General features: G+C 40.5%; 1 protein-coding gene across 7 annotated transcripts in view; it reads right to left on the bottom strand.

Moving 5' to 3' along the window:
* Positions 1 to 25,834, bottom strand: part of LOC108113010 (nipped-B protein) — a 100,762-nt gene that overhangs the window by 18,394 nt on the left and 56,534 nt on the right. For all 7 annotated transcript variants that reach the window (XM_041818103.1, XM_041818102.1, XM_041818104.1 and 4 more), the window contains 2 exons: positions 25,310 to 25,488; positions 21,612 to 22,049 (listed from right to left, as the gene is read on the bottom strand). In XM_041818103.1, the coding sequence (XP_041674037.1) occupies positions 21,612 to 22,049; positions 25,310 to 25,488 (617 nt within the window). The remainder of the gene's footprint in view (positions 1 to 21,611; positions 22,050 to 25,309; positions 25,489 to 25,834) is intronic.

The following is a 25,834-nucleotide window of genomic DNA, read 5'->3' as shown; positions in this document are numbered from 1 at the left end:
CACAGAAAGTCATTCTGTTCCAAAACTCACAGATGTTTAAAATGCTCTCTTAGTCATCCCAGTAACATTTGTCCAAAAGACAAAGAACAACCACCAAAATGTGCCAACTGCAATGAAGATCATGCTGCTAGTTACAAAGGGTGTAAAGTTTATCAGGAACTTATTTAAAAAAAAATAGTAAGCGGACGCAACCACCAACACCAACGATGACAATAAAGGAAATGACTACGCTACAACTCAATCATTTGCTCCGTCTAATAATTCGACTCAACAACCCAAGGATTATCAATCATACGCTCAAGCTGCTGCAGGAAAAAGTATCACAAACACGTCCATAGAAAGAATAGAACAGCTCCTGGAAAAACAATTTGAGCTTACGAATAATTTACTTAATATGATAATGTTACTCGTAAACAAGCTATGCAAATAAACCTAAACTTAGAAATATGGAATGCAAATGGGCTTTCCAACCATGTAAATGAAATATCCTTATTTCCTTATCCTTATTTAAAAACGAATGAAATTGACGTTATGCTTATCTCAGAAACTCACTTCACTAGCAAATCTTATTTTAGAATTATTTGATACGATACAGTAAGAGCTGATCATCCGTCATGGGGGTGCTCCAATTATTGTCAAGCAGGGCCTTAAGTTTCAAATCATGGACAGTACTAGGCAAAACGCTATGCAGTCGGCCACAATTAAGATAAAATGTATGCACGCGGATGTATCAATAACAGCGATTTACCTCCCTCCCAGATTCACAATAAAAGAGCTTGATTTTCAAAACTTTTTCCAAGGACTGGGCACAAAGTTTATTGTAGGAGGCGACTTCAATGCCAAACATCCATGGTGGGGTTCCAGACTGACTAACGAAACAATAATATACACACTTTGTCAACTGGTAAGCCTACATACTGGCCATCTGATAGTGTGAAAGTCCCAGACATAATTAATTTCTTAGTATTCTCTGGAATTCCACAATCACATATGCGAGTAATGGAAAGCTTTGACCTTGACTCAGATCATTCTCCAATAATAGCTACTTACAGCAGAATAGCTCATATGTTAGAAAAGCCCTACACAGTCATTTCAGCTTCTACAGACATTAACGCATTCAAGAGCTATTTAGACTCAGCTATAAGCCTGGATATTTCGTAAAAAACAGGAGAGGAGATTGACTATGCTGTGGAGCTTTTCACAAACACAATTCATAAAGCGAGCTACAGAAACACGGATTATACTCTTAATCATCAACAATCAAACCAATTGTACCTGTCTATCGAGATTCGACAGAAAGTAGAAAATAAAAGAAAACTGCGTAAACGGTGGCAAGAAACTCACTACCCTCCTGACAAAAGATTATACAACAAGGCTGCATCTGAGCTTAGTCAACTTCTGTCGAACTTACGCAATGAATCTCTAGCTGCGTATCTGAGAAATTTAGATCCTAATTCCTGCAACAACGAACACAACCTATGGAGGGCGACTAAATACCTAAAGAGACCAGCTAAAAGAAACACGGATATTCGTAATAGCAATGGAAATTGGTGTAGGTCTAATACCGAACAAGCGGAAGCATTTGCACAACATCTGAAATCGGTCTTCCAGCCCAACGATATTAATAATTCTATAACAGAGACCGAAGTAGAAAAATTTCTTGAGTCACCCTGCCAAATGAGCTTACCTTAAATGCTTAAAAAGCATCAAATATGAAGAAGTCGTAACAGAAATCAAAGAATTGAACAATAAAAAAGCACCAGGTCCTGATAAAATAAACGGCATCACCCTAAAAAGCTTACCAACAAAATGCATACAGTTTATCACCCTTATATTTAACGCAATTTTCAGATTAGACCACTCTCCAAGTCAATGGAAATGTGCAGAGATCATAATGATCCTTAAGCCAAACAAAGTGGAAACAGAGTTAACATCATATCGTCCCATTAGTCTACTGACAATATTCTCACTGGAAAACAAAATTCGCCTCTACAAAGCTATATTAAAGCCTGTTTGGACTTACGCTATACAGCTTTGGGGAACTGCTAGCAACTCAAATATTGAGATACTACAGCGCTACCAGTCAAAAACTTTGCGACAAATTGTCAATGCTCCTTTTATGTAACTAATGCAAATATCCACAAGGATCTCAATATCCCAACCATAAGAGAAGAAATAAATAAAATTAGTAAAAAATATATCGACAGACTCCATAATCATGAAAATAATTTAGCCTTAAGTCTAGTAGATAAGAAGAACTATTAAGAAGACTAAAAAGATACCACATACTAGATCTCCCCGATAGATAAATTCAATTAACAGAAACGATGTTGTATATAATAGCCGGGTTCACTGGAAAACTGCTATTCCTGTTATTTAATATTAATTATAAAATTTACTTATTGTTTATAAAAACCGATTGTAAATAAATAAAGAAAAAACAAAAAAAAAATTGTTCTTTGGGTTGTCCATCGTCCTGATCAAGCAACGCCTGCAATTCAGTGTCCTGAAACTTTGTTGATGGTCTTCCACGCTCTTCATTCTCAACTCCAAATTCACCGCTCCGGAATTTTTAAGGCCAGGCTTGGCATGCACACCGTAAGCTTCCACAAGCATTTTTTGGGCTTTTAAAGCAGTTTTCGTTAAAAGAAAGCAGAAAAGCAACGATGTCCGCCAATCGTGGTTTGTAGGTATAAAATTAGACATTTTCAATATTAGAACAAATTGATATTGGAAAATAAAACTCGCAAACACTTTTGAGCAGTGTTGCCAGATGTCAAAAGATGATAAACAAATGCTTACCAAAAATTTATTGATCACTATTGTTACAGATAATTAACAATGAAGTAAAACGCAGTTTTATACGCCCACCTCTCTTCGCTTGGCACGCTTGCCTATCAATGAGAAGGACGGCCGGCGCGCAGCGCACTCCGCTTCTCAAGCTTGACATAGTCTTCTAAGGATTATGTATCATGCGCAAGCAAAATAACAAATTGTATTTTAGATTTTGGTTTAACATTTATTGAAGTGCTTTGGGATATAGCCGTAGCAAAACAAAAAAATTTTTTGCTCCGCTCTCATCTCGATCTCAATTTTCGGCATTGCTACGGCTCCGCAGAGCACAGAATATTATTTTCTTCTATTGCTATAACTTTTCATGCCTCGGCTATCCTCACGCTTTCGTCAAAGTGAGTGTGAAAGAGCCGTAAACAATTCGATTTTTAAATCAATTTAATCGATCTTTTTGGATAAGCGTTTTCGCTTCGATTCTTTTTTAGGAAATCGATGCATGGACAAATTTGCTCACCACAAAAAAAATGAAGTAAGCGAAAAAATTATTTTAAAGTAATATAACTCAAGTAAACTAATAAATCACTTCCAGAATCAGTGTGTTATGGTGTTGAGGAAAATAGGAAATATTGATAACTATGTTCGTTTTCCAAATAAATAATGTAGAGAGCGTCCTTGAAACCCAAAAACGTAGACATGCCTGTATTCACAAATAAAAACCCATTGGTTTTTAAGTAAATAAACAGAAACATTGAAAAAACAGTTGTAAATACAAACCCTGTTTCTTGTAAAATACAATACCATAAACCCAAGAACCAAATGAAGTCCAGCGAAAATACGATTTTCATTGGTATGTATTATCATAAAAAATAATTATTTTTAAACACTGTACAACACCAATTTTTTTCAATCTGTAACTTCAACAGGTACTTATATAAATATAGCCCCCTAAGAAAGTCCCAATAATTTTAGGATTTTCCGTGTCGTCATGAAGCTATCCACCTGTTACTCGCAGTGCGATTGATTTATAATCTGTATTCTTGTACGCATCTGCAATAAACGGTAATAAGTTTGCCTGACTTATTGTAAGTGCCTACAAATGAAACCCTTTTGTTGTGCACCGGCACGAGAGTTAGAGCTGCCAACAATAAAAATGCAGTGCGGTTATAACCTAATGGCATAGCTGATCAGAGTTGCAAACTTTAATCATTTTTCCCATTTTTTAATAAATTTTCCTAATTTTCTATTGACGCTCGTACGATTCGTTTACGATTTTATAACGAACATACATGGTTACATTACATTACATGCGCCGCCGAAAAGGGCTTTTGTTTAATGACAAAAAAAGATAAAATATTTTTTCTTCTTTTCTAAGACTTAAATAAATGGATGCAAAGTTACAATCCTAAAAAATAAAATCCAGGATATCTAATGATGGATGGAAGATCATTGATAAATAACGTAAATAACAAAGTGCCCAAACGACTACCCTACGGCACTCCAGGTGTAACGTATATCGTTTAGAATGCAGAGTTTCAGATCCCTTTTATTTAGATAACTGGAAATCCACGTTAACAAATATTTCAAAATCACGATCAAATTTAAATAGTCGAAGAGGATGGTTCACAGAGTCAAAGGCCTTACTTTAATCCGTGTAAATAAAATCCCTCGTTAATTAATTACAATCGCTGTTAACTGAAGTAGAATAACCGTTGCAGATTTTTGCCTAACAACACCATGTTGGAAAGGTCATATTAGCGAGGAAGATAACACTAACAATTTAAAACTACCTCTATGGTTTTGAACATCGAACCATCTATCTTTTTTATAAATACTTCCTGATTGTAGGAAATAATGGTGAAGAAGTTGACAATTTTAACAGTTTAAGGATTGGTTTACAGATGGTTTAGGAACAAAACTTAAGTACACATCCAGGCAGCACACCCGGCCTAGAAAAAAAACAGAAAGTTTATTGATTTATTTTGTACCGATGAAGGCAAAGATGAGGACTTTCGTTTGGCAATAAGAAAATTATAAAACTGAATATCAGCTCACTTTAGAGTGGGCTGATAACAAACTTAAACGACTATATAAAAATACCAAATACAATTATCTAGTTCTAGAATTGTTTATTTGTTATACTTAAAGATGAAAAGGACCGTTTTATAAAAGCCATGGTCAAATTAAGGTGTGGAGGCAAGCAAGTTAGTTGGACACGACCAATAGGTATCTGGCAGATGAAATTCCCGCAAAACAATCAAGCAATCCCTGTCAAGTGATGTCCATAAATTATTATTCCTAAACGTTGATACACTATAAGCAGTACAAAGAGCAAGTGTAAATTTGCTTGTCGCTCGATTGCTGGAACCCCTACTTTACCTACTACAACCTTCTCTACCCCTGGTAGCTTGAATAATGACAGAACCTGAACCTAGAAATGTAACAATTTATTATCAAAACATTAAACCAATTGTTCGGTCAAACTCACAATATTTTTCGTCTTACATACTGTTTCTCTTTGTCTATACAAATGTAAACAAAGCTTATTAACATGTATTAACCAATCTCTGTAAATTACTCTGTTAGAACATTATGTTATTTTGCCGCTGCTAATAAAAGGCAGTTGCTGATGTTAGATCTTGGTAAACGGTTGTCTTTTTCCCGCCTGAGTTTATAAATTGTAATTAGTTTATGCACCCCCCAACCTGATATCTTGTGCAGCACAAAAGACGCTTTGTGCATTAAACATTTTGGCGCCCAACGTGGGGCAGTGTTTAAACAAATTATTAACAATTTATTAATTCATAAACAATTGTCGAAGTATCGCCCGCAACAATTATTCGCTCGACCCGCTCATCGCAACTCAACATTGTCATAACCGCATACAAAGGTGAACATTCAACCCTAGTGCATTCATCGAAAGTGAATAATAAATAAACAAATAAAGTTATTAACTATTCACGAAAATTCTAAGGGCAACGTGTCGTTCGTATAACGGAACTTTTCGCGCTCTTCTTCGCACATCTCTTCGCTTGTGTGTGTGTGCCCGCCCGCTCTATAAGCTCGGCGTCGATCGCTCATTCTCCTTTGCTCCGTTATTCCGCCAGCAAAGTGTTGTTGTTTTGTTTACATCGCCAACTGCAGTCGCTGGTACCGTTTTTGAGTTCTAGTCGCTTTCGCTTTGAACTAACTTCACGGCATTGCCACATTCGTCGCTCCGCGTTGTTGTTGCCGCAACTTTACTCTCGTTCTCGCATTCGCATTCTTCGTCGCAGCAATGGAAACGACTATATTGGAGACTCTCAAACGGCAACGCTCGAATATTAAGCGCAACATTACGCGCATAAGAGTAATGGTCGATGTCAAGGAAGAAGCAGAGCAGAAATCGCCGGCTGAACTTCAGTGCCGTTTGAGAATCTTAGAGTCATATTTTAAGCAAGCCCTTTCGGTACAATCAGAAATTGAGACCAGGGACTCCACAGATAGTGGACGTGCAGACCTGGAGGACAGTTACATAACTACAAAGTTGGCAATTCAGCAACTTCTTGGAGAGGATCTGCACAACACAGTTTTCGACCACATCTCTGCACCAAGCTACAGCGCGCCGTCTCGACTGCCAAGATTGGCACTACCTAGCTTTGATGGAAATCATAAGGATTACAAGAACTTCATCTCGTCGTTTCTGCCACTGGTCAATCGTGAGCAAATATCTAATATAGACAAATTTAATCATCTCCGTAATTGTTTAAAGGGACCTGCACTGGAAGCTGTCGCAGCCTTCCCGGTCACTGGAGAAAATTATGCGAAGGCGCTGGAACGGCTGAAGGACCGGTATGACAAGCCTGCCCTAATCTTTGTCGAAACGATAGCCTCGATTTTTAAACTGCCGCCGGCTGCTGCGGCAAGTGCTCAACAGCTCCGCAGCCTAATCGACAACGCATCCGCGTTATATAGTGCCCTTTCATCGCTAGGCTCGGACGCTCAAATTTCTGAGGCGATGCTCATTTACGTGGTCATGGAGAAGTGCGATCAGCAGACCAAAACAAAATGGAACGAATCACTGGATTATCTCACTCTCCCATCCTGGAGCCAATGCACGCAGATACTTGAGCGCCACTGCCAGTTTCTTCTGTCTGACGAGCAATCCCATGGATCGGAGCGGCCAAGACCGACTCGTCCCCCCGCAAGATCTCACAATTCGTCGTTTTCGCTGACCAACGCACCATGTGTATACTGCCTCGCACCCTCACACAAATTGCTCGGATGTGACAAGTTTAAGGACCTTAATCCAACCGCGCGATTTGATGTCGTTAAAACACACCGTCTGTGTTTAAACTGTCTGTGTAGAGGTCACCAACTGTCGAGCTGCCCATCGAGAAATCGCTGTCGCACCTGCAACAAGGCACATCATACCCTGTTGCACAACAACCACTCGCTAGATTCATCTCGCTCGCACCAACCGTATCCAACCGCACCGCCATTGGAAGCTGCAACACACTCGCACTCGCATTCTGGCCAGAAGTCGCAGGTGTTGCTTGCCACTGCTATGGTTCTCGTCAAGGACGCGTTTGGAACCTACCGGCCTGGAAGAGCTCTTCTCGACTCCTGCTCTCAAGTGAACTTCGTGACGGAAGACTTCGCACAACGGCTTCGCTTACGGAGGGAAAGACATGCAGTCCAAATTCGAAGCATCGGCCATTCGCAAACAGATATTAAATATTGCACAACTGCATCTGTCAAATCTCGCATTTCATCTTTCGTACTCTCCGCAGATCTCTGTATTATTCCACAAATCTCATACCAGCCCGATCTGGCCATCGACGTTTCGGCTTGGAAGCTGCCAGAAAATACGCCGCTCGCTGATGAAAGATTCTACCAATCACGCCACGTCGATCTGCTACTGGGAACCGAAGCCTTCTTTGACGCCTTAACTGTAGGGAAAATAAGGCTGGGACCTCAAGGCCCGCTGCTGCAGAAAACTCAGTTTGGCTGGGTCGTAACCGGCCGACTGCAGCAAACCGCGCCAATAGAAGTTTCCACTTGCATGGCTTTAAACGCAAGTTCAATTGATGTCAACCTCAAACGTCTGTGGGAACTGGAAGCAGTCGACTCGCCACCTCTGCAGAAGCCGGAGCATGCTATTTGCGAGGAACAGTACGAGAAGACCACTTGTCTCGACAGCACTGGTAGGATTGTCGTCAAACTGCCATTCAAGGCTGACCCAACTCGGTTGGGAGACTCATTTGATATCGCTCGCCGTCGGTTCCTAAGCATGGAACGCCGCCTATCGAAATCTCCAGCACTTCGTCAACAATACTGCGACTTCATGGAGGAGTATGAGAAATTGGGGCACATGTCCCCAGTTATTCATCCTAAACTGCACGAGCCGCACTACTACATCCCGCATCACTGCGTCCTCAAACCCAGCAGTGAGTCTACTAAGCTTAGGGTGGTGTTTGACGCCTCTTGCCGGACGTCAAATCAATTATCACTCAACGACTTGCTATGCGTTGGTCCAACACTCCAGGAGGACTTGTACCTGCAGCTTCTAAAGTTCAGGCTTCATCGTTACGCCATCACTGCAGATGTGACCAAGATGTATAGGCAAGTAAATCTCGACATTATTGATCGCAAATACCAGTACATTCTTTGGAGAGCATTTCCAGAAGACACGCTGCGCACGTATCAATTGAATACGGTAACCTACGGCACTGCAGCCGCCCCATTTTTGGCAACACGTAGCCTCAACCACCTCGCTGATGTTCATCAAGCTGACTGTCCAATCGGCGCCGCTATCATAAAGTCGTCTTTCTATGTTGATGACCTACTCACGGGTGCAGACGACTTAGAGACGCTTCGCATTATCAAGGATCAAGTCACAGAAATTCTTCGTCGAGGGCATTTCCCACTCACCAAATGGCATTCCAACTACGTTGGATTCATGGAAGATCATGCATCCAAGAAGCTCAGTTCCTGTGGCGAGGGACTAGCCAGCGCTCTTGGAGTGAACTGGAACCAGCACAAGGATACACTGTTCTTCAAGTTCATACCAAGGAACCACGCAACGCGTATCACCAAAAGAAGTATTTTGTCCACCGCATCCGCCTTGTTCGACCCGCTTGGTTTGCTCTCACCGCTTGTTGTTGTCGCAAAAATACTTCTGCAAGAACTTTGGCTCGCTGGCCTGCAATGGGACGAGAGCGTTCCAGAAAACATACACACGGCCTGGAGCAAATGCCTAGAATCATTCCAAACAGTCTCAATTTTATCGATTCCCCGCTATTGCCTCCAACACAAGATGCGATCACTTCAACTTCATGGATTTTGTGACGCATCAATCAGGGCTTACGGCTGCTGCGTGTATCTACGCTCGGAAACGTCGACGGGAGATGTCGCAGTGCAGCTATTGACTGGCAAATCGAGAGTGGCTCCTGTGAAGAAAAAATCCCTTCCAAAACTGGAATTGTGTGGAGCGCATTTGCTGGGCCAACTGTATGCGAAATTGAAGCCTCTATTAGCGGACAGAAAATTCTCGGTCTATTTCTGGACGGACTCGCAGATTGTGCTTCACTGGCTAAAACAGCACTCAGTCACACTGTCAGCATTCGTTGGAAACCGAATCTCCGAAATTCAAGAATGGACCGCAGATGGCCAGTGGAAATTTGTACCAGGTGAGAGCAATCCGGCGGACATAGTTTCGCGCGGAGCTGCTACAACTGAGCTGGCAGCATCGCTGTGGTTCACAGGTCCACAGTTCTTGACCCAACCATCGTCCCAGTGGCCAACCACTCCGCAAATCATCGATATCGATCCAACTATTGTCAAAGCAGAGCAACGAAGGAGCACATTCACCACGGCTGTGATCAGCAATCATGTTCTCCAACAGCTGACTCACATCAGCTCATACACTCGCTGCATTCGAACCATCGCATACGTCTTTCGCTTCGCCAACTTATCAAGAGGAGTCAAAATTGTCAATCCATCGCTTACATCGGAAGAACTTCGCCGAGCATTGTTCAGCATCGTCTACAATATTCAGCAACAGTCGTTCCTTGAAGATTTTCACTCGCTGCAGAAAGCTAAGCCGCTTACAAGTCACCTAAAGTATTTAACGCCTTTTCTCGACAGCTCATCAACACATGCGTCCAGCCTGGAACGATTCGACGCCGTGACCGCGAGCAAACAACAGTTTTGGCGAAGGTGGTCGCTTGAGTACCTACAGGAACTACGCTCGCGCACCAAATGGACAACACCATCGGCCAACATCAGGGCTAACACCATGGTCATCATTCACGACGACAATCTGCCTCCTCAGCGATGGAAGATTGGGCGCGTCGAGACCGTTGTTCCCGGAAAGGATGGGCTAGTTCGAGTGGCCCACATTCGAACCAGCACTGGGGTGTGCTGCCGACCAGTGCATAAGCTGGCAGTATTACCCACGGACTCTCAATCTTGTTGAAAGATGATACTTTCAAGGCGGCCGGGATGTTCGGTCAAACTCACAATATTTTTCGTCTTACATACTGTTTCTCTTTGTCTATACAAATGTAAACAAAGCTTATTAACATGTATTAACCAATCTCTGTAAATTACTCTGTTAGAACATTATGTTATTTTGCCGCTGCTAATAAAAGGCAGTTGCTGATGTTAGATCTTGGTAAACGGTTGTCTTTTTCCCGCCTGAGTTTATAAATTGTAATTAGTTTATGCACCCCCCAACCTGATATCTTGTGCAGCACAAAAGACGCTTTGTGCATTAAACACCAATAGTTCGAAAGCCGTTCCTCTCAGTGGCCTTCATGGATCGAATTGTGTCCAACGCTACACCATCCAAGCAGGAAAGAAGTTGCTGAATATTTTCCACCTTTGACAAATCCTTGTTTGTTCCCAAAACCGTGTTGAACATAGCGTAGAAGTCCGGAAAATTGATGTGTGATCCAAATCGCGGAAGCTGAAATTCCGGCAGTCTGGTAGGCCTCGAATTACTTTTGAAGGCGGCACTGGTGCCATGCATGAATTTGCCATAGACTTTCTTTTCTCGCTGTTTAAGTAGCGGTAGATTCTCCCTTTTATTTTACTATACGTTGTGGTAAATCGTATACGTGCATCGGATTCCATCTCCGCGATGTTCGAAGTCGAAATTCATTTTCTCGACTAACTCCAACCTGCAATTCACTTCCGAATTTGGCCAACTGCTCCTCACTCAAGAATGTATTTAAAGCTGCAAGTTGACGCGTCATGGAGCTTGCCTTTGCCCGATAACACCGTATTGTGTAAAAGGCGCTTAGAATTATTAAACCGATAATCCCCGAAAGCAAATCAAGAGGTCCCTAACCAAAAGGAGAGGTATAAAAGATTTTGAAGCCGTCAAATGCTAGCAAAAGTAATCATTGCAATGAGAATTTTAATCTTAACAAAAGGAAACGCTATAGTCACGTTCCACGACTATAAGATACCCGTTACTGTTTTACCCAATTTGAAAACATTCATTTTGCTAGTGGAAATTCACAAAGCGCCGATAGAAAATGAAAAATCGATCGATAGAATTTGACAAATACATGTTATGCAAGGTCAAATGAAGGCATACACTATAATATTATGGACGCCACAGTTTTCCGAGGTTTGTTGGCGTGAGAGGGGGCGTGGCCTGATGAAAACTCGTGACAAATGGTACAACTTGCTAGCTCTAATAGTTTCCGAGATTTTCGCATTTTTGGGTTTTCGGGTTCTGTGGGCGCTAGAGTGGGCATGACTAGATCGAAAAAAAAACAATTCGCATTGCAGGCATCATTATAATCTCTAAACGGCGACAGTTTTAAGAACTTTGGAGACGGTCTTTGATCTTCGCTTCTTCTTCGGGTGGATTCTGGTTTGCATAACGGAGTAAGTAGACAAGTTGTGTTGCACAAGAATTTACTGAGTTTTCTTATTGAATTATTATTTGGGGTGTTGAGTTCCGCTAGAAGTTCGGTTTTTACACTGGTCAATATGAAAGCCGGATCGGATTCTCCGACTTTGGAGCAGTTTGTTAATTTCAGTCCTTAAATTCCATGTTACATAATTTTAGGAAAGATTCGCAATCGAAAAAACGAGAAATAAGCGGCTGGAACAAGCTGAGGAATTACGGATTCAGTAATCGTAAACCTGAAAGGGCATTCCAAGTCTACTTATGCCAAGAAGGATTTCCAGTAGAAGTTCAAGGAGCGGTACATGTATGCCAAGTGCGCTTTTGCGGAGGATTTGGAAAAGCTTGGACCAGAGTCTCGTGCGCCTACGCCACCAGTGACTGGGGGCGCCAACGCGAAAGTGCGGCTAAACATGCCGCAGATGTCCGTTCCTACATTCTCCGGCGCTTGTGTCGATTGGCCAGGATACTATGATGCCTTTACGAGCTTCATCCACAACAACAGCAAGTTGAGCAGTGTTCAGAAGTTGCCCCTACTCAAGGAATCGTTGCCAGCAAATCGCGATAACGACATCCGTCAGATGCATCTCACGGAAGGAAACTATTCAGTGGCCTGGGGAATGATGGTCAAGAGGTACAACAATCCTCGCCTCTTTTTGCTTACCATATGAACGCGGGCGCTATTTACGAATTTTATATATGTACTTATGAATATTACATTACATCAATATCAACCCGTTCGCATATTAAAATTGAATTTGTGAATTTACAAGTTCAAGTTTTCAAGAAGCAACCACATACGGTTAAGCAGATAATCGTTTTCGACGCCTCCTCCAGGATTAACAACGGAAGGTCTTTAAACGACGTACTATAGACAGGGCCTGCGCTTCAAAACGACATGTCTGCGGTGATAAAGAATCGGCGGGAATATCGTTTTTTTTCCTCGGCGGACATCCAGAAAATGTATCGCTGTATAGATGTTCATCCTAAAGACGCCCAATACCAGCGGATTTTATGGCGGGCGCCGGGTGGGTTCATCAAATCTTACGTTTTGTCAACTCGAACTTTTGGGACGGCGTCTGCACTCTTCACGGCTATCAGGGTCAATCAGCAATTAGCGTAGGACGAGCAGCATTCATTCTCAAAGGCGGAGGAAGTGTTGATGAGAGAGGTATTGTGGATGACATTCCGGAGGTCATACGTTAGAGGAGGCACAGGACAAACGGGCACAGTAGGGGGCAATAAAATCCGCTGTTATGGAGTTGCGAAAATGGTCTAGCAACGAGTCCATTATTTTGATCTCCATTGCTGCAGAGCATCAGTGCAGCCGGACTCCATTAACAGATCCCATTAAGGCGTTAGGGATGTGTTGGCGGCCAGAACAAGGACTGCTTCAAATTTCAGGTTGATTTTGAGATTCCAACTATATTCTGTCGACCATAGTTAGCTGTTCGATACGCTGGGTCTCATCGCGCCGGCTATCATCTCAGAAAAGCGCATTTTAAAGGAGGTCACCATGACCAAGAAGATACGCTGGAGTGGCTCGACGAGGTCCCTGACGCCCTTGTAGAACGGTGGCGAGCGTTTCGGGACGGGTTGCTCAGGATAGGTGGATTCATCATTCTCCTCGATCCATAGTATCAGCATAGCTTCACGAATTTTGTGACGGTTCATCTACGTCCTATGCGGCTGCGGCTTATCTGAGTCTCGAGCACACGGACGGAACGTGCTGCAGCTCACTACTAAACTACTCACTAACTATACCGAGAACGGAGCTAAGTGGCGCAGTGCTGGCAGTCAAGTTGGTGAAATGCCTTACTTCGGCTAAGTGGCTAAGCGATCTACCCATCCAATTTTTCTATTAGACGGATGCCACCATTATATTACACTGGTTGAATGGAGTCGTCAATAGATGGGAGACTTTCGTTGCCAACAGGGTCGCTTTCATTCTCGATCATTCTTCGCCTGCGCATTGGAGACACGTAGGTACGACCGAGAATCCCGCAGACTGTGCGACAAGGGGTCTGTCTCCGAGTGAGTTAAAGGATTTTGACTTGTGGTGGCGAGGCCCCGAGTGGCATTCGTGCACCCCAGGTAACTGGCCTTTGAGGGAGTTGGAGCAGGTCTACATTAGCGACGCCGCGCTGGAGGCAAAGGCGGACACAGTGCGAGTTCACGACACAGTTCCGCTTCCATCGTTCGTTAACAAATTTTCTACCTTCAGCTGGTCTTTGCGCGTCGCGGCGTATGCCGCGCATCGGGCCCCTAGGCAATGCTCTCCTGGCTATAGTGCGCATGGTACTGTAGTGTATGCACATATGCGTCTTATCAGATAACAAAAATATTGAGCGGCAACAGTTGGTTAGCCAAAGTCACAACACTTTGTTGTTATGGCAATAATATGCATAGGGCATTGCTTTTGTCACTCAGCGACAACATACCATATACATTTCAAGTGCGAACGTAATATGATATCCACTCTTAACGTAGTCCGCGTATAGCCGAGTCAGCATGATTCCCACACTGACCGCTTATATACATATGTGTATGCGTAACTCTCTTTCTCTGCACATTCAACATATTGTTACTCTATTTATATACTAAATATATAAGTTGGCGTAGAGCCAATATGTCGAGGAGTACTTTGCGCTCAAGCAGATAGCGCCGACGGTGGTGTTAAACACTGCATCAAAGCTTATACCAGTATTTGATGGAAAAGCAGAAAATTTAACAAGTTTTCTCACTGCATTGAAAATTATAGAATCAATAAAAGGTGAATTGATAACGTAAAACTTATCATGCAGGCCGGCACCTTCAACACCATGAATGATGCCATATCAAAATTCGTAAATAGGTGCACGGAAGCAAGTGGACTACCAAATTCAGTCCTTTATTATAAAAACTATCCACAGCGTGGAGGAATCCACGAACGTGGAAATTTCAGAGGTAACTTTCGTGGTCGTGGTTACAATAACTGCAACAGTTACAATTATAATAATAATGGAAGAAATCAATATAACCAACGAGGCCGTGGTAACTCGAATCGAGGCCACAATAATACTAATAGTGTTAGAATTGCATAGAATGCCCTTAGGTACACAGCAATAAACAGTAAAAAGGTTCATTCAATTAATCTTAGTGTAAATATATTCGTAACATTCACAAACGTAGCAACAGGCAATATATTAATATTTTTATAGATACTGCTGCAGATATATCTTTGTTAAAAGACGATTCTAACACTTTCGATAATATAAACACTGACAACCAAATATATATTCAGGAAATCAATCAAGGATTAATTCAATTTAAAGGACTGACATCTTTAGAAATACAAACTATTAAATATATAATTCTACACAACTTCCATATTGTCGAATCAACTTTTTCTATACCTTGTGATGGAATTTTAGGAATAGATTTTATTAAAAAATATAATTGTCAACTATATTTCACACTTTCAAAAGATCTGCTCATAATAAGACCAGAAAGTCTGAACTATCCTATATATGTTTCAATAAATTACAGCTCTGGTAACAATACAATAGTACTACCAGAAAGATCCGAAGTCGTCCGAAAAATCGAGTTAACTTCAAATGAAGATAGCATTTTAATTCCGAACCAGGAAATTCGACCTGGTATATATACAGCAAACACAGACGTAACAACTGCAAATGCATTCGTCCGTTTTAATGATTAATATAAACAAGTTGAATTATGAACCAATAATAAATTATGATTGATGAACAATGTAATATCAAAGTTAACTAAAAATTTTCCTAAACTATTTAATAAACAACAAGAGGAAACGCTATAGTCGAGTGCCGCGACTATAAGATACCCGTTACTGTTTTACACAATTTTGAAATATTAATTTTGCTAGTGGAAATTAACAAGGCGCCACCTATTGTCAGAGGAAGCATGTTGAGTAACTGAAAGTGACGTCACTGCCCATGTGAGGCCTTATAACTTAATTTCTTCATAAATAGCAATATAATGATCATTGGTAAATCGATAGATATTAACAGAAATAAGTTATACAAGGTCAAACGAAGGCATTCATGGGCATGGCGGGACTCGTGGCAAGTTTCAGTGGCATCTCTTAAATACGTATTCTTAAGCAAAACTTTGTAGCTCCTATAGTTTCAGAGATTTTTTCATTTTTGGTTTTCCGGGTTTTGTGGGCGTTAGGGTTGGCGTGGCTAGATGGGGAAAAATTAATTTGCATTTGGAGCACCATAAAAACCTACATGCCTAATCCGAACTTTCTATCGTTATAGTTACCGAGATATCAGCTTGTCTAGAAAATGCGAAAACCGTTCATCATCACCTCAGCGTTTATACGGACAGACAGACAGACGGACAGGCAGACGGACAGACAGACGGACATGGCTCAATCGTCTTCGCTATTCATCCTGATCAAGAATATATTCTTGGCAAGTTTCAGTGACATCTCTTATATACGTGTTCTTAAGAAAAACTTTGTAGCTCCTATGGTTTCCAAAATTTTGGCATTTTTGGTTTTCCGGGTTTTGTGGGCTTTAGGGTGGGCGTGGCTAGATGGGGAAAAATTAATTTGGAGCATTATAAAAACCTACATGCTTAATCCGAACTTTCTAGCTCTTAAAGTTACCGAGATATCAGCTTGTTTAGAAAATGCAAAAACCGTCTTTTGAGCCTTGTGGGCGTATGGGTGGGATGGCCCGATAGTAGTACTACTAAAACATGCGCTGGCATCTAAAGATTATATATTCTGAATTTCTAGTCTAATAGTAGATTTCAGCGATTTTAGTTTTTTGCGATTTGTGGGCGTTAGATTGGGCGTGGCAGGATGCTGTAATAAACTTGCGCTGCGTAGGGACCTCAGGAATCTTCAATGTTAATATCAAGTTTGTATCTCTTATTGTTCCTGAGATCTCAGCGTTCATACGGAGAGACGGACAGACAGACGGACGTGGCTCAATCGTCTTTGCTATTCATCCTGATCAAGAATATATATTCTTTATGGGGTCAGAAACGCTTACTTCTACCTGTTACATACTTTTCAACGAATCTAATATACCCTTTTACTCTACGAGTAACGGGTAAAACTGCTAAACATATATACGAGGTGTGTTCAAAAAGTAAGGTGACTTTGTATTTTCAAGAAAAACTATTAATTTATTTATCAATATTTATGTTGTCCCCTTCAAAGTAATCCCCCTCAGATACAATACACTTATGCCAACGGTTTTTCCAATCCTCAAAGCACTTCCCATAAGCACTTTTCGGTATAGCCTTGAGCTCTTGCAGCGATGCAGTCTTTATCTCTTCAATCGTTGCAAATCTCCGTCCTTTCATAGGTCTCTTCAGTTTTGGGAACAAGAAAAAGTCACATGGGGCCAAATCCGGTGAATATGGTGGCTGAGGCATTATTGTGGTGTTGTTTTTGGCCAAAAAATCTCTCACAAGCAAAGATGAGTGAGCAGGGGCATTATCGTGATGCAAAAGCCATGAATTGTTTTTCCACAATTCTGGACGTTTCTTTCGTATTGCTTCTCGCAAACGGCGCATAACTTCCAGATAATACTGTTTATTGACCGTACGACCATATGGTAAGAACTCCTGATGCACCACGCCATGGTAATCGAAGAAAACAGTGATCAAAACTTTGACATTTGATCGAACTTGGCGTGCTTTTTTCGGTCTTGGCTCGCCTGGGCTCTTCCATTGGGACGATTGGGCTTTGGTTTCGATATCATAACCATATACCCATGATTCGTCACCAGTTATGACCCTTTTGAGTAAATCTGGGTCGTCGTTGACGTCATTCAACAGCTCTTGAGCGATGCTCATGCGACGGTTCTTTTGGTCAAAATTCAGCAATTTCGGAACAAACTTCGCTGACACAAGACTCATACCCAAAACGTTTGAAAAAATTTCATGGCACGAGCCAAGCGATATACCGACATCTTCAGCAACTTCTCTGATAGTGATTCGACGATTTTCCAAAACAATTTTCGTCACTGCTTGAACGTTTTCATCAGTTGTTGACGTGCTTGGGCGTCCAGAGCGAGGCTGGTCATTGGCATCTTCCCGGCCATCTTGGAAGAGTTTGTACCACTTGTACACATTTTTTTTACTCAGAACAGTTTCACCGTATGCCACTGTCAACATTTCAAGTGTTTCAGAGCACTTAATTTTATTTTTTACACAAAATTTGATGCAAATCCTTTGATCCATATTTTTCGATAGCAAAAAATCGCCGAGCTCGCAAAATAACTTGTAACTTTACGCCTCTCACAACCAAACAAAAGAGGATGTTCCATTGAAACTTGGTACAGATGTTAGGGAAGAGTGTACCAATATAACAAAACAAAAAAATCGATAATCGAAAATATGTTGCCCGCGAAATTTGAAAAGTCACCTTACTTTTTGAACACACCTCGTATGTCGCAGATTTAATCACAAATATTTTGTTTTTATTTTAGATAAATATTTAGTTAGTTAAACCCCAAAATTATTTCACGGTTCACAACAAACCATTTCAGAAATGATTAAGACAACCTACCTAAACCATACCTAATAAAACATCACCCCTCCTTTGGACAATACTTCCGAGAAGTGTTGCGGCCGCCTGCAGCGGCTTTTCTCACCTGATCTATCTCTTGGATTGACTAATATTTTAAATATACTTGTTTGTTGTTATCAATGAACCAAAAAAATTGTAAATTCTTAGAATGTCTTGCTTTATTACCACTTGTTGGTAACCATTAAAGAATAAAATCATTTATTCATATTTTTCCTCGCAATTTACAATATGATAAAAAGACTTGTCCTTTGCATGGTAATATGTACTTTTGAAAACAGTCTCGAATCAGTTTGAAGTTATGTGTAATCTTATTCACAAGAGCTCCTAAACAAGAAACACAACTAGTAACCTCGGCTTAATTTCGTGATACAACTAATAACATTAAATACTCTTCCAAAGCTGCCAAAAAAGATTCACTGGCATTATTAACCAGAGGAACTACTTTTTCTAAAATATCCGCTACTGCACATATGAATTTTGCAGCTGTGGCAGAATGACATTTTATGTTGAGATAAGGTTCTATTGTCATAGAATGCCTAACTAGTAATTGCGGCCGCACTTTAGCTAGCAAATGAAGTGTGGTAATGCAACAACATTGCATTCATTGATTGATTTTTTTGTATGTGAATAGTAGGTAGCTGCTTCCGTGAATATAGCCAAGCGCTTCTTAGGGTGTTTCTCGGATCACCCTAGTGCCTTTATGTGCAGACCAAGCATAAGTCGCCTTTAGGGGCCGTGCCTGGTTCCCGGCATGGTGAGTTATGCATCTTCTGCTAGTGTCAGCATTTTTGTATAACATGCGGCCGGCTTGCCGACCACGTACAGTTTTTAAGTTCAGTTTGATTTTGATATGAATAAAGAGCGCATAGCTCTATTAAAACAACTCCAGCGAAAGCTGTATAATTATTGAATTGGTTATCGAGCCCTAAGGGCCGTTAATAACGGAGAGAAGTTCTCCCACCATATTTCTGCAATATTCCGGAACATTGAGCCCGCCAATAAAGGAGGCCAGCGGAACACCCGGAGAAGATTTCTCCAGCCCACGTCATCAGGCAGCCACGCCATCGCCCATCTTCACGGACTGCGGCGAGGGGCGGCACACTCACACCAAAAAGATAATTTATTTATTCTTGATCAGGATCAATAGCGAAAACGATTGAGCCATGTCTGGCTGTTTGTCCGTCAGTCCGTATGAACGCTGAGATCTCTGGAACTATAAGAGATACAAAGTTCAGATTAAGCATGAAGATTCTTGAGGTCCCTAACGCCCACAAATCGCTAAAAACTAAAATTGCATAAATCTCAGGAATTATTAATAGCTAGAAAATTGAAATTAAGTATGCACAATCTTAAGATGCCAGCGCATTATCCGGCCACACCCACCCATACGCCCACCAAGCTCAAAAGACGGTTTTCGCATTTTCTAGAAAAGCTGATATCTCGGTAACTATAAGTTCGGATTAAGCTTGTAGGTTCTTATGATGCCCCCAATGGGAAGCCTTTAAGACAACTCTGCTCCAACTGCTTAAAGTCATGGAATCGCGATTCGTTCACACAGATCCGCAAGTCCCAATTGAGATACACGGATTCGCTGACGCTTCCATGCGAGCATCTATGTTCGCACTCAAACTGCTGAAGGTTTAAAAGTGTCATTACTGACAACCAAATCAAAAGTAGCTCCCCTCAAGACCAAAACTTTGCCTCGCCTTGAGCTCTGTGTGCAGCTCACCTTTAAGCAGATCTTCTTAATCGTGTACGGCCATTAATTAGTAGCCCAATAAGTACAGTTGTCCTATGGACCGACTCCGAGATTACTTTGCATTGGATTAAATCCCATCCCTCGTCGTTGTCCGTTTTCGAACCTAGTAGCGGAAATCCAAGAGTGGTCGGAGAAAGCACTTTGGCGACACACGTCCCTACGAAAGTAAACCCAGCGGATATAGTTTCTCGAGGATGTGACGTTGAAGAGCTCGTCACGTCCATCTAATTCGCTGGACCATCGTTTTTACGCCTGTAAACTCTCACTTCGAACTAGCTTCAAAAGAAGTGTCTATGGAGTTACGCAAGTCGGCGTTAACTCTGATCGCTACAACAGAGCCTAATGGTCTGCTTCAGAAAATAGAATCCTTTTCGTCGCACTTGAAGCTTCTGAGAGTTTTCGTGTGGGTTTTTCGATTCATTCGAAAGTGTGAGAAACGCCTTCCGAACAAAGTATTACGCCAAGAGAACTGAATTTTGCGTTCCAAGATATTGTAGAAGTTTTCCAATCTCACGAATTCAGTGACAACATGGGCAAAATTCGGAAACAGAGACCGCAAAAAAACTATTTGGTAAATCGATAGATATTTAATAGAAATGTTATACAAGGTCAACAAAGAACATACATTATAATATTATGGACGCCACATTTTTCTGCAGTTTTTGTTCATTGTAGGCGTGGCCGAATAATAAATCACTTCAAGCTGCGGTAGCATTACGTAATTTTTACGTTTTTTTTTGGCATTAGAGAAGGCGTGGCCAAATGGTAACAAATTAATACACATCAACCGTACGGTTACCGATATATCAGCGTTCTCAGCGAATGCGGCGACCGTTTCTCGCTATTGAGGGGCGTAAAAGTGAGCGAAGCCAGATTATGGTATAAATAATAAGAATAATGCGCATTGGGGGTACATAAAAACTACATGCTTAATCCTAACATTCTATCACTTATTATTACCGAGATACCAGCCCTTCTACAAAAAGCGAAAACCGTTTTTCGAGCTTGCTGGGTGTGGCCGGATTATGGTATCACACTGAGATGCGCTGGCATCTCAAGAGCATACATGTTTTGTCCCACTTTTTAGCTCTCATAGTTCCTGAGCCCTAAGCGATTTTAGTTTATGGTTTCTGAGATCTCAAATATTTTAGTTTTTTTTTATTTGTATGCGTTAAAGTATGTGTGGCACGGTGCTGAAACTGATCCCAACTACGAATCTCTTATAGTTCCTGAAATCGCAGCGCTCATACGGAGGGAAAGGCGGACATGGCTTAATCGACTAAGATATTGATAATGATCAAGAATAAATTTATATACCTCAACGGTCGGGAACCCTTTCTTCTACTTTTCATACTTTTCAACCAAAACAATATAAACTTTTACTCTACGAGTTAGTGTATAACAATAAATTTCAATTTTGTATACAATTTGATTTCCAAAAGAGAAAGGAGTCTTAGACTAGCCACGTATGTTTAGAAAATACATAGTACATCTATACTGTCCTGAAGAAGAAAAAACAGGTCAGGTTTAGAATTCAATAGGACTTTTGTGGTTATCCAAAAATTACTATTATAATAAATACTTACTGTGGTCACCAGTTCCAAGCACACAAATTGTAGAGTGTCTATGTTGTCAACAAAAAATGGTTCAATTGCCATCGTCGACAACGGTAAAATGATGGTATCAACGAAGATACATTTATCAAAAAGTGTTACAAAAACCTTTAATAACTCTACAGTTTTTGAGTAGAATAGCTGAAGACTTCTATTGTGAGCTTTATGTGACTTTATTTTTTTCCGATTGCTTTTTTTCATACTTTTCACAGTGTAAACCGGATCATGGAGAGGAAAAATTGTTTCTCGTAATTGAAATTGTGCAAATTTTAAAATGTGCGTTACATTATCCTCTTGCAAAAACTTAAGATCGCTTACTGTTGAGTAAATGTTACATATAAGCAAGCAAGCATCCATTGCATTAAGTATTTTCTCAATTACTTCATCGTCTACAATTTCCTCTTGTTCCTCCTGAAAAAATGAAAAATAAATTAATTATTATAATAAAGCACTAAAGATTGGATTACATTATATATGTATATATTTTTAAAAATTAAGATTTTTAGATTTTCAAAGCTTACTTTCTCTTTCAATCGCGTATTAATAAAAATAAGGGTTCCTAAGGAATATACTCCATTTAATTTAACTTTTCATTTAAATAAAATTGCAGTTTCATGCAACATTTTAAATATGCATATACTCCATTTAATTTAACTTTTCATTTAAATAAAATTGCAGTTTCATGCAACATTTTAAATATGCATAATTTCACGAAAGATATAAATTTCTTCTCTTGTGCTTCTTTATTGAGCAAATTTGCTGAATTCTTATCGTAAATATCACAGCCTGTTTATGACTTATTCTTATACCCGTTACTAGTAGAGTGAAAGAGAATATTAGATTCGTTATAGTGTATGTATCAGATAGAAGCGTTTCCGACTCTATAAAATAAATATATTCTTGATCAATATCAATAGCGAAGTCGATTAAGCCCGTTCGTCTGTCAATCAGTCCGTCCGTCTGTCTGTCCATCCCTTCGTATGAACGCTGAGATCTCAGGAACTATAAGAGATAAAGAGTGGAGATTAAGCAGGCAGATTCTTGAGGTCCATACGGAATGCAAATTTATTTCAGCATCTTGCCACGTTTTGTCTTCGTTTGATTTTGTATAACATATTTTTGTCAATATTTATCGATTTACTGAAGATTTTTCAAATCGGAACATTGTTTCGCTATTTATGAAGAAATTTAAGTTATAAGGCCTCACATGGGCATTGACGTCACTATAAGTTACTTAACATGCTTTCTCCGACAATAGGTGGCGCTTTGGGTGTAAAACAGTAGCAGTAGTTGCGGCACTCGACTACTATAGCGTTTTTTCTTGTTTTTAATTCGATAGCCCTCGCCATGTGAGACGTCTATTTGAGCGTGGTTAAAGTTCAAGGTTATTGGAGCCCACGTCTGTCTGTTCAGAGAGAACTTCGTAAATTTTAACACGCCTTTCGACTAACACTAGGTCATCAGCTAGTTGCTCTGTTGCTCGATTCGGGTATTTTGAGCGGCATAGAATGGCGGTGTTGTCAGCGAATGTGAATGTTGCTAGGGCCCAGAGCATTACCTTGAGAAACTCCAGTTTCTATGCTTAATTGTACTATGGCCTTTGCGAAAGCCGAATTGATGTGCCGGTATATGTTTTGGGCTATGCCAATAATTTGATCATGTTGGGGTTTTTGATCAGAACACGATGCCTTCTTAGGTTTTTATTGATCCTCGATAACTTTAGAAACCTCGGCGAGCCTGAAGATTTTTGGGTTGCATTCTTTGTTTGCGGTAAAACGAAAGAATTAGTTAGAGGGTTGAGCTGAAAAACGGTTCGCTGGTGCAGCGCAAATTTTTTTATCGCCCTTCTTGGCTTCAGGCCCAATTGCCTGCAGAATTTCTAATTGGAGTGATTGTTTCGCTCGGGGGCTTAGACTTGGATGGGCTTGCCCATCCTGGCCGGAGCTGGCCGGTGATTGCTTTTCTTTGTACTCTCATTGTGCTTTTTCAACATCTTGCTTTAGGACCTCGGAGAGCTTGCGTGACAGCTTGTTTCTTTCAGCAGGCATCTCTTCTCCAGAACGAGCTGTTCGATCAGAAGCTTACTTGGGTACGGATTTAACTATTCAGTCCTCTTTGGGGATGAAATGTTTCCTGCTGCGACAAGAACTGATTACAGAGCGTTGGTAGAGCTGTCGATGTCCTCCTCGATCTTAAGCTATGGTTCTAAGTCAGGAGTGACTTGACATATTTTCTTATTTTTAACCAGTTGGTTTTGTGCGATGTCAACCTATGGGAGTGGTTGATGATTTCGGGGCTATGGAGAAGTGTAACAAATACAGGAGAGGGGTCAGATGAAAAGTCGGAAGCGATCTGGCGGTTACTCGATTGTGTGGATTGTTTTTGGTCACACCAAAGTCGATTGTGTCTGGTAGATTTGTAAGGTCTGCGGGAGAGCAGGTTGGACTATCCGAAGATAAATAATGCAGTTTGTTTACGACATTTATTATTTCATTGTGTAACTGTCTACCTTTATGAGTCTCGAGACTCGATCCCCAGAGCCCTTGTTTCGCGTTGTAGTCTCCATCTGCGAGAAAGTTGAAGTAGCCTATGAGTTAGGCCTCCGCGATTGTAAACCGAGGCTGATATTAAACTGATACAATAGTTGTTGTCGCTGTATAAATGTAGGTTTATCGATATGACTTGTAGGTAGCTTGATTTAAGACTAGGAAAAAATGACGATTGATGCGGTTTTTATTAAACACCAATTCTTACTGTACGCTTTGCCGTCCGAATGGTCTGTTCTTATACGAAAGTTGTATTTAGTTGTTAGATGTTTCTCTGCCAGCAGAAATAAGCGTTCCACATTGTTATTCAAGCGTCCGGCATCGATTTATTTTGATTAATAGGACGCTAGCATCTGTAATAGGATGTTTTGATATTGCATTAGATTTTGCATTGTGTTTATTTAAACGACATGAATTCCATCATGCTTTTTTGCAGAGTCATCATGGCTTTGATGTTGTTTTTGGCCATTTTGGCCATCTTGGCGTATATTTCTGGCGGGTTCAAGATCTTTTTGATTTCGCTTTATTACGTGCTTGCTAGAGGGCGAGATTTTAAAATATTCATTTTGCAAGCGGAAATTGACAAAAAAGGATGTTTCCTAACTGATGGTGACGTCACTGCCCATGTGAGGTCTTATAACCTACACTTCCTAATAAATCGCGAAATATTGTTGCGTATTTAAAAATATTTGTTAAATCGAAAAATAACTGTAAATGTTATTCAAGATCAAATAAAAGCATAAATTTATATATTAGGGAGGACACCGTTTTCCGCGGTCTATGGCCGTTAGAGTCGACGAGGCCGGATGAAAAAGAAATACCATACATACATTTTTCTAAAACCGTCTCTCGGGCTTAGCAGGCCTAAGGATGGGTTTGCCCGGATAATGGTACTACTTAAAGATGAGCTACTGCAAGTAGAAACAGCTATTCATATTTATACAATGATAGGCTTTAAGACATGTTTTTGGCCAATGTAACATATTCGTAAAAATTGTCTTAATTTTAAAAAATTTTCAAAATGAATTTTATACTACTAGCAAGTCTATATTTTTAATTGGTTATATTTAGTAGTAGTTAAATAAATCAAAATGTTAAAATTAACATTTTAGTAAAAATATTTACCGGTCCAGCAAAATAATTCCTTGCTAAGTAAACGCTGCGCATTGCGTAGTTTATAAGAAGAGTTAATTTGTTTTTTGGTATGGCGTCTAAAGCATGCTTAGCTTTTAACTTGGCGGCATCAGTGCTCATTGCATTTAAAAGTTTTGGTGAAATGCACTCAATATTTTCGTCAACATCTTCTGCAATATATAGATATAATACAAAAATATGAATAATAAAATGGTGCAGATTTTAAAAAAAGAGAAATGGGATGTTTTCGAGTCATGAACACCAGCAGTAAATTTCTAAGAGACCATTTAGCAATGAAGTTCTTTTTCCATCTCCATGTTTATAGTTCAGTATGTGCAGATTTTCCAACGCATTTTGTGGGAATTTATGGTAATTTCTGACGAAAAAACAAAGGGCAAGCAAACAACGCAATGTACAACGAAACATTGAAACGATTGATCTCTAATATCCTGTTATTTTCTCGCCCTTAGGCTTCGGCCACGCATTGAGCGATGAGCGACTGAGCGACTGAGCGAC

The sequence above is a fragment of the Drosophila eugracilis genome, unplaced genomic scaffold (assembly GCF_018153835.1).
Source record: "Drosophila eugracilis isolate 14026-0451.02 unplaced genomic scaffold, ASM1815383v1 contig_2149, whole genome shotgun sequence".
NCBI classification, from domain to species: Eukaryota; Metazoa; Arthropoda; class Insecta; order Diptera; family Drosophilidae; genus Drosophila; species Drosophila eugracilis.
The sequence above is the reverse complement of the archived record's forward strand: the minus strand, read 5'-3'. Positions and strand labels throughout refer to the sequence as shown.